At 50.8% G+C, this 10,194-nt stretch overlaps 1 protein-coding gene across 2 annotated transcripts; it reads right to left on the bottom strand.

Annotated features, from left to right (window-relative positions):
- Window positions 1-802: 802 nt before the first annotated feature.
- On the bottom strand, window positions 803-8,664 carry ppm1la (protein phosphatase, Mg2+/Mn2+ dependent, 1La). Of its 2 annotated transcripts, none has more exons than XM_062481799.1 (4): window positions 7,745-8,664; window positions 5,176-5,341; window positions 3,812-3,973; window positions 803-3,371 (listed from the first exon to the last, which is right to left on the bottom strand). In XM_062481799.1, exons 1-4 carry the CDS (start codon window positions 8,141-8,143, stop codon window positions 3,004-3,006), a joined length of 1,095 nt encoding a protein of 364 aa, XP_062337783.1. In that variant the 5' UTR covers window positions 8,144-8,664; the 3' UTR covers window positions 803-3,003. The 2 variants fall into 2 exon arrangements, with proteins under 2 accessions (XP_062337783.1, XP_062337784.1); XM_062481800.1 differs by having other exon boundaries at window positions 7,814-8,664.
- Between the last annotated feature and the right edge of the window lie 1,530 nt (window positions 8,665-10,194).

Below are 10,194 nucleotides of genomic sequence, written 5' to 3'. Positions count from 1 at the left end.
TTCGGCGGGTGTCGAGTATTTGCTTATCTTTTGATACATTGAGTTGCGTTTTTCAGGTTCTCCAAAGTGCTGGAAGAAAACCCGCGTTTCCACGGTTGACTTGGAGGCGCGTTGTCCCATAGTTTACGGTAGAGGCGGAAACTGATCTCTGGCAGACAGTCTGAAGTCTACTCTCTCCCTCAATAACTCTGTAACTAACTGTTTGGGATTGAAATTAGGACCTGTTTGGCACTTGCGCTGATGGAGCCGAATGCGTTAACGGTTTATTTTAAAGGACTCAATCCCCTCGATAATGAGGCGCGTCTTCCTGTAAATCTGCGTAAAGTGACTCACCGGTGTTTGTGGTAAACCCGTCTGAATGTTACCGACCAGCGCTCTGGCAGGGGCACATATGATATTTACAATGTTCGTGCGCTATTCTGAGGCGTTTCACCTGACACCAACCGTCAGCAATGACTTAGCACCCTCGAGCCCCTTATTGCCGCCTATCTCCGCGCTGCTTGCGGCGATGTTCAATGGTCCATGCACCGGTGTTCGGTTACTATGTGAGACACCGGAGTCATGGTACAGAAGAAGCATTTGTGACCCCGGTTCAGGAATCCCACATGCTCAAACGTCATGGGGCTCTTTCACGCTGTGACCTCAGCGCACCGGTCCCGTTTATTGTGGCCCCGAAAACAATAGTGGCTGGAGTGACGACACACTGACAACAGGAAGTGTGTGACCATAAATGTAGGCCGTCAGTATGTACAGTATTTCACTGTCGACTCAAAATATCAACAAGCTACACTTACAAAGTACAAAGTGGTTTAAAGTTTTATTTTTTAACACTGACCCCTTGCATTCAACAAAACCTTAAATTTTCAGTTTGGCAGAGTAGTGACTTATTAATCGTGGAGCAGTGATATGGTACATACATGTATCAGCCTAATGACAGTGCAGGATACATGATTGACAGCTAATACAGACTGAATATTGTTAGTTTAGGCAACACAACAACAACCTCACATTTTATAACTCAAACTAATAAATAAGGCAAACAAGGTTCACACTTAAAATGTAAAGAACGTATATTTTCCTTCCCATCAGCGTTGGAGCAGTTGGTCCAGATTAAGGACGACTCTGGAGGAGTTACAGGAAGAGCAGAAAAGAAGCACTAGTTTTTCAAGCTCAGATCCCCATCCGCTTAGATCTTATTGGTTATCCCGCAACAGGAAACAAGGTCTCAGCCAATAGCATTCCTGATCTGTCAGCGGTTGACATGTAGCCTTCCAGTCAGAAGTGAGGATGTGTGCAAGAGGCTGACAAGCTCCTCCCACACCACATGCATGGTACAGACGGCTCTCATCCAGATGTCATCCACACGGACGAGCTACGTAGATCTCATCCACATAGATAAGCTACATAGGGGTGCTCTACAGGCAGGCTTCAGGGTGCAGATCTAGAGTCTGTGGATCTATGAGTTCCAGGCAGGAGGCATTCAGGCAGGAGGAGATCTGGTCCCAGAGACAGGAGGTTCTGGGTTCTAACAAACAGGATGGTCTGGGTTCTAACAGACAGAAGATTGTGGGTTCTAAGATACAGGCGATTGTGGGTTCCAACAGATAGAGACAGCAGGTTGTGGGTTCTAACACCATCTCTAGGTCTGGTCTAAGACAGAGGGTTCTAGGTTCTACCTCCAACCCCTAATGGGTTGATCATGGTTGCTGTCAACAACAGGCTGACATAGCATTCAGCAAAAGTAAAAAGTATTTAAAAGTGCATTTAAATGTTTAATCAGGACAGTCTCTGGATCAGCAGTGTGTGTGTGTGATGTGTGTCTGTGTGTAAGTGGTGTGTGTCTGTGTGTATGTGGTGCGTGTATGTGGTGCGTGTCTGTGTGTATGTGGTGCGTGTTTGTGTGTATGTGGTGTGTGTCTGTGTGTATGTGGTGCGTGTCTGTGTGTATGTGGTGTGTGTCTGTGTGTATGTGGTGCGTGTCTGTGTGTATGTGGTGCGTGTCTGTGTGTATGTGGTGCGTGTCTGTGTGTATGTGGTGCGTGTCTGTGTGTATGTGGTGCGTGTCTGTGTGTATGTGGTGTGTGTATGTGGTACGTGTCTGTGTGTATGTGGTGTGTGTCTGTGTGTATGTGGTGCGTGTCTGTGTGTATGTGGTGTGTGTCTGTGTGTATGTGGTGCGTGTCTGTGTGTATGTGGTGTGTGTCTGTGTGTATGTGGTGCGTGTCTGTGTGTATGTGGTGTGTGTCTGTGTGTATGTGGTGTGTGTATGTGATGCGTGTCTGTGTGTATGTGGTGCGTGTCTGTGTGTATGTGGTGTGTGTATGTGGTGCGTGTTTGTGGTATGTGGCCAACCAAAAATCCCAGTCCTACGTGCTGAAGAGCTGGTCTCTGTTTGAGTCTCTTTAGAATGGGTGGATGTGTATGTATTAACCCTTGTGTTATCTTCGGGTCATTCTGACCCATCAGTCATTGTGACCCACCGTTGTATTGCGACAACTTTACCGCATACAAAAACAAAGTGAAGCGTTTTCTTTTAACCGGTGGGCTGTCTCAGACCCCCCACATTGCGAAGGTTAAAAGAAAATTATTTTTATTTGTTTTTGTATTGTGTAAAATTGGGTAAACACAACGATGGTTCGTTATGAACCTTTGGGTCATGTGACCCGAAGGCAGCACAAGGGTTAATGTATGTGTGTGTGAACATAATTTGTATTACGTGTGTGTTTGTCTATGTCTGTGTATATGGGTGTGTGTATGTGTGGCTATGTGTGTATATCTGTGTATGTGTGTATATCTGTGTATGTGTGTGTGTAGATACATGTTTTCAGCATGCCTGTGAGCATGCTAATTATTATAAGTTATTAACTGAGTACAAGGACGACCCCTCCAGCCATCGCCTCTTCAATCACACCCGCGTCCACACAACCAATCAAACCAGCATCACCCTGCCCTTCAATTGGCCGCCTGAGACAGGAAGTAGACGTGCGACCCCGGGGCGACTAATCACTCTGCGGTCTTGCTCCTGCCCGCGGCGGAGGAGGAAGCGGAGCTTTTGAACTTGACGACCATGACGGTGATGTTGTCAGGGCAACCGCGGTAGAAGGACTGCAGCACGATGCTCTTGGCGCCGAAGTGCGGCTCGTTCAGACGCTCGCGGACGAAGCGGACGGCCTCCTCGTTGCTGAAGGCGTCCCACAGGCCGTCAGACGCCAGGATCATGAACTCTGGCTGCAGCTTGTCCAGGTCGAAGGTCATGATGTCGGGGTCGGGGATCACCACGTTCAGGTTCTTCAGGGGGTAGTCGCCAAGGGAACGGGACATGGCCAGGATGCCCTGCACGCGCCAGGAGCCGTTGAAGCTTATGAAGCCCCCTGGTGGTGGGAGAGGGAACAGCAGGACGGTCAGAATCACTGGCATCATCATAACATTGATAACACATTTAGCAGAGTAGTGGTGTAGACTCCTCCCCCTCCCTCACCTGCTCTCTAGACTCCTCCCCCTCCCTCACCTGCTCTCTAGACTCCCCCCCCCTCACCTGCGCTCTAGACTCCTCTCTAGACTCCTCCCCCTCCCTCACCTGCTCTCTAGACTCCCCCCCTCACCTGCGCTCTAGACTCCCCCCCCTCACCTGCGCTCTAGACTCCTCTCTAGACTCCTCCCCCTCCCTCACCTGCGCTCTAGACTCCTCTCTAGACTCCTCCCCCTCCCTCACCTGCTCTCTAGACTCCTCTCTAGACTCCTCCCCCTCCCTCACCTGCTCTCTAGACTCCCCCCCCCTCACCTGCTCTCTAGACTCCTCCCCCTCCCTCACCTGCTCTCTTGATCCTCTTGCGCTCCTTCAGCTGGTAGGGCTTGTGGTCATGTGACAGGGCCACAGCGTTCCCATCCTTGTCACACAGCACGCCGCGAGAGTCGCCCACGTTGGCCACCGTCAGCTCCCGGTCCGAGAGGAGCGCCACCAGGCAGGTGGTCCCTGTGGAGGGCGAGGGGGAGGGGGAGGGGGAGGGAGAGGGGGAGGGGGAGGGGGAGGGAGAGGGGGAGGGGGAGGGGGAGGGAGAGGGGGAGGGGGAGGGAGAGGGGGAGGGAGAGGGGGAGGGGGAGGGAGAGGGGGAGGGAGAGGGGGAGGGGGAGGGGGAGGGGGAAAGTCTGCAGATGTAGTGGATGTAATCATATGTACCAAGATTATCTCTGTCTGGGAGGAGAGAGTAGAGCCAAGCAGGCATCTTGAAGGGGTTTGGGGGGGGGGTTGTTAAGCAGACATGTTTGGGGGGGTTGGGGGGGGGTTGTTAAGCAGACATGTTTGGGGGGGTTGTTAAGCAGACATGGGGGGGTTGTTAAGCAGACATGGGGGGGTTGTTAAGCAGACATGTTTGGGGGGGTTGTTAAGCAGACATGTTTGGGGGGGTTGTTAAGCAGACATGGGGGGGTTGTTAAGCAGACATGTTTGGGGGGGTTGTTAAGCAGACATGTTTGGGGGGGTTGTTAAGCAGACATGGGGGGGTTGTTAAGCAGACATGTTTGGGGGGGTTGTTAAGCAGACATGTTTGGGGGGGTTGTTAAGCAGACATGTTTGGGGGGGTTGTTAAGCAGACATGGGGGGGTTGTTAAGCAGACATGGGGGGGTTGTTAAGCAGACATGTTTGGGGGGGTTGTTAAGCAGACATGTTTGGGGGGGTTGTTAAGCAGACATGGGGGGGTTGTTAAGCAGACATGGGGGGGTTGTTAAGCAGACATGTTTGGGGGGGTTGTTAAGCAGACATGTTTGGGGGGGTTGTTAAGCAGACATGGGGGGGTTGTTAAGCAGACATGTTTGGGGGGGTTGTTAAGCAGACATGTAAATATACATTTTAGAAAGAGAGGGAAAGAGAGAAACAGAGGGAAGGTATGGAAGCAAATCAGTGACATCATGTAGGCATTGAAATAGATCAAAATTCAGACTGATCAAATTCGACCTTGAATATTTGGATCTGATTTTGGTGAACAACAAACAACAAATTCGGTGGTGTTTAAATTGCAATATTAAGTATTCAATGCCTTTTTTTAATTCAAAACATTATGTCATTGATTTGCTTCCATAGGAGGGAGAAAGGAGAGAAAGGGAGATAGACATGGATAAAGAGGGAGAGAGAAAGGGAGGAGAGAAAGAGGGAGAGGTGGCTCCCTGCCCCTACTCACCTGCTTCGTCGTGATTGGCCGACAGCTTCTCCACCATCTCCCTATCGACGGACAGGATGCGGTGCTCCAGGAGACTGGGGTAGTTGTCACGGCGACCCCTCTCCTGGGAGAGCAGGTGCTGCTTCAGGGCCTCTGGGAGGTGAGCCTTCACATAGTCTGCTGCTGCCTGGGGGAGAGACAGGGGGAGAGAGAAGGTGAGGTGAGCCTTCACATAGTCTGCTGCTGCCTGGGGGAGAGACAGGGGGAGAGAGAAGGTGAGGTGAGCCTTCACATAGTCTGCTGCTGCCTGGGGGAGAGACAGGGGGAGAGACAGGGGGAGAGAGAAGGTGAGGTGAGCCTTCACATAGTCTGCTGCTGCCTGGGGGAGAGACAGGGGGAGAGACAGGGGGAGAGAGAGGACAGGGATGGGGGTACTGTGACCAAGAATTGGGACAGGCCAGCCATGTGGTCTAAACTGAATTATTCAACTAGCTGCTACTTCTACAGTCATCATCCCTCCTTCCTCCTCCTCCTTCCCCCCTCCTCCTTCCCCCCTCCTCCTTCCCCCCTCCTCCTTCCCCCCTCCTCCTTCCCCCCTCCTCCTTCCCCCCTCCTCCTTCCCCCCTCCTCCTTCCCCCCTCCTCCTTCCCCCCTCCTCCTTCCCCCCTCCTCCTTCCCTCCTCCTCCTCTCACATCAACCCCCTGACACTTTCTGCTTCTCCACTCAGAATCAGAATTCGGTTTATTCGCCATGTATGTTATACAAACACAGAATTTACTGTGGCAGGGAGGTGCAAAACACTAAACATATACGAATCTTAAATTAAGTAAAGTACAAAAGTTTAACTATTTCTAAGAACTAAACAATCTAAGAATACAACAATTTAAATATAAAATAAAATATATATAAAAATAGAACTGAATGAGCAGCGTGAGTGGTCAACATAGTGCACTCTCCAACTACACTACTTCACTGGGTCAAACACACACACACGGATGGTGGGATCTGCTGGGTTAGAATGCTGGAATGACCACGTTAGGATTGAGTGATTGGTCAGTGTTCTAGATCTGAGTTAGTGGTCAGTGTTGTGCCAGGACTGACTGGAGGAGGAGGAGAGGTGATCCCTGCCAGGACTGACTGGAGGAGAGAGGTGATCCCTGCCAGGACTGACTGGAGGAGGAGGAGAGGTGATCCCTGCCAGGACTGACTGGAGGAGAGAGGTGATCCCTGCCAGGACTGACTGGAGGAGAGAGGTGATCCCTGCCAGGACTGACTGGAAGAGAGAGGTGATCCCTGCCAGGACTGACTGGAGGAGAGAGGTGATCCCTGCCAGGACTGACTGGAGGAGGAGGAGAGGTGATCCCTGCCAGGACTGACTGGAGGAGGAGGAGAGGTGATCCCTGCCAGGACTGACTGGAGGAGGAGGAGAGGTGATCCCTGCCAGGACTGACTGGAGGAGGAGGAGAGGTGATCCCTGCCAGGACTGACTGGAGGAGGAGAGGTGATCCCTGCCAGGACTGACTGGAGGAGGAGGAGAGGTGATCCCTGCCAGGACTGACTGGAGGAGGAGGAGGAGAGAGGTGATCCCTGCCAGGACTGACTGGAGGAAACAAGGCTGAGAGACCAGAGCAGGAGAACCTTCCTGAACCTGCAACACTGATCCCCCCTGGTCACACTGGGCAGCAACCACAACCACACACACACAGACACACACACACACAATCACACACACCCAGACACAGATAGAGAGGTGGAGTGGTCTAAGAGAGGGATTGACACAGAGCTGACAGGAAGGTTCAATATTTAATCAGGACACAGAAATAGACTGTCCAGATTAGGACTTGTATCAACAAGCCTGTACCTACCTACCTACATATCTTTAGTGAGACTCTTTCTACCCATCTATCTCTTCCTCCCTCCCTCCATCTCTCTCTCTACCCCTCCATCTCTTCCTCCCTCCCTCCATCTCTCTCTCTACCCCTCCATCTATTCCTCCCTCCCTCCATCTCTTCCTCCCTCCCTCCATCTCTCTCTCTACCCCTCCATCTATTCCTCCCTCCCTCCATCTCTCTCTCTAACCCTCCATCTATTCCTCCCTCCCTCCATCTCTCTCTTTAACCCTCCATCTCTTCCTCCCTCCCTCCATCTCTCTCTCTACCCCTCCATCTCCTTGTGTGTGAGGGTGTGAGGCAGATGGTTTCACTGACATTTGGCCTGGTGCACCGTGGGAATTCCCAGACCCCAGAGAGAGAGAGAGAGAAAAAGGCAGAGAGAGAGAGAGAAGGAACAGAGGGAGAGAGACGGAGAGAACAGACCCAACTATTCACATGTGTAGAAAACAAAGCCTGTAGCAAGATCCTTTGTTTGGACAAAGGCACACACACACACACACACACAGAGCACTGCAGCATGCTGTTACTCGTGTGTAGAGCAACATCACACAACAGCGCTAGTTTCCTACCACAAATCTGCTGAATGAAACCACATTATTATTCCACATTGGTTTGTTGACATCGCCTAGCGTTCTGTTTCGCATGACCGACAACCCCCCACCCCCCCCCCCCCCCCCCCACACCCTTTCAATCTCACCTCGCCGCCGTGCCCGTCGAATATCCCAAATATAGACGGGTGGCTTTTATTGGCGATGTCGGTCAGCACCTCAAAGCGGTCCTCCATGTGGTCCCTCCGGCCCTGGATGGAGTACACAGCCACGTTGTTGTTCTTAAACTGCCATGTCTTCGAGAACTCTGCGTCCAGCACGCGGATGCCAGCCAGACGCTCGTTCTGCATGATCTCCGCCACCTTCCCTTTCACCATCTTCACGGCATCGCGGCTGGACTTGACGATGGTCCGCACCTCGTCGGTGTGGAAGAAGTAGCTCCACAGCGCCAGACTGATGCAGAGCAGGAACAACGTTTCAGGCCTGAGGAGGAAATAACGCATAATCCGACCCAACAGAGACAACAGCGTCATGGTGTCTCCTACCATCACATTCGGTAGCCTATCCCTGAAGACGGCTCGTTTCCTTCACGGACGCTCGCTTCATTCATTCAACGGGAACGCAAAAACGGAAATGCAATAATGTAAATGTTTCGGAAGGGTCGCGCAGAACTGCGGTAGGGAGGGCGAGGCAGCGGGCAGAGTAGGCCCCGCGGAGACACCCCCACTCAGGCGCAACAACAGGACGCGACAACGAGGAGCGCGGGACAATAGCGGCAGACCCAGTCACCGACTTGGCCAGCTATTGTGAGAAGCACGAGCGAACAGCTGCAGAGCGAGGACCTAGCGTCGAGCCTCCCGTTACCCATCGTAGATCACGCGAATATGGGTTAGACCCACCCAGAATGCGACGGGGAGGTTTCACCCTGGGCTACTCGGCTGTGTTTTGGTGGCCTCGTTTCTTCTGCGAGAAATATGCCTATTCAGCCCCGGAGCACCCGCATCAACAACATTCTTCACAGACACCCCCGCTACCGTGTCTTCTGCTCGCGGACAGACGGTGTGCGCAGCTGCAGAAGATTCCCATGACAGGTCGTGTTATAGCGTGAGAGCGGGCTGTTGTCGTGTCTGTCTTCCAACCTGCCATATCAAACAACCTGATACACACGACTAAATAAACACATAATTTTAATACAAATATGCAGAAGTTACTGTTGTTGGTTTATTCCGTCCGCGCTGTTGTACGACAGTCCAGAATGCCGTATTGCTTTTCACCGGATCGAGGTCTTGCTGACACACACAGACACACATGCAGTATATAGCCCACCAATGCACAAATGCCTACACAATCAAAAAAACCGTAGAAACGATGCGCACCCCCCCACCCCAACCAACCCCACCCCACCCCCAACCCCCACCCCCCAATGCAATACAAAGTCGGCTGCTGAAGTGATCACAGATTATCAGAGATGGTACAATACAACATCTTTCACTCAAGTAGAAATACAGATACTCATGTTTAAAAAAACGGGTGAAAGTTGAAGTATTGACTACACTTTTTCACTCAAGTAAATAAGTATGTGCTCTGACATATACTGAAAAGTAGCCATTACTACTACCTGTTAGACCTCACATCATATGTGAAGCCCTCTGTGACATGCTTGCGTGTAAAAAGGGCTATACAAATAAATTTGATTTGATTGACATCATATTAGCACATCAATACAAAAATGCACTGTATAGACATTCGCCAGGAATCCTTTTTGACAATTTGAACATCTCCCTCATATACGACCATGGGTGATGAGGAATGTCTCTATTCTCAGTCATGGAGACATCGCTACTCCCTTTGTTTCATTCATAACATACATTTTTTAGGAGAGGAGAGAAGCCTAAAACAAATTAGATTAAAGCAGAACAGAGTACAATGCAGTAGTATTTACAGTACAATACAGTACAGTAGAGTATAGTAGAGTCCTCATCAAGTACTCATCAATGATGAAAACTTTTTAGTAAAAAAAAAAAAAATCAACCTTTTGAAACGTAATATTTTTTAATTTTCAACCTTAAGGAAAAAAAATCTAACATTTTTTTTCAACCTTTAAAACTGTTTTTGTGTACGCTAACTTTTTGTGTACTTTCAATTTCCTTTTTGTTTGTACTTTCCCCCTCTCCCCTCTCACCATGTTACACTACCATGTGTCTCCCCTCTCACCATGTTACACTACCATGTACCACCCCCCTCTCACCATGTTACACTACCATGTACCACCCCCCTCTCCGGTGTTGCTTTCCTCGTCTCCCACCCCTCTGGCCAGGAGGCAGCAGCAGAGGGAGTTCAAACCCAGTGCCTCTCCCCGGAGGACATCCTTCCTTTCCAGCCAGGGGGGGCGCTGTAGGTCAGTGGTGGAGGGTTTCATCCAGGCAGCAGGATTAAGAAGGGGGAGACCAGATCCTGTTGCTGCCTACGCTAATACCCCCTGCTAACTGGGTTACTGCCTTACTGCCCTAATACCCCCTGCTAAATGGGTTACTGCCTTAATACCCCCTGCTAACTGGGTTACTGCCCTAATACCCCCTGCGAACTGGGTTACTGCCTT

The sequence above is a fragment of the Osmerus eperlanus genome, chromosome 16 (assembly GCF_963692335.1).
Source record: "Osmerus eperlanus chromosome 16, fOsmEpe2.1, whole genome shotgun sequence".
In the NCBI taxonomy this organism is placed as follows: Eukaryota; Metazoa; Chordata; class Actinopteri; order Osmeriformes; family Osmeridae; genus Osmerus; species Osmerus eperlanus.
The sequence above is the reverse complement of the archived record's forward strand: the minus strand, read 5'-3'. Positions and strand labels throughout refer to the sequence as shown.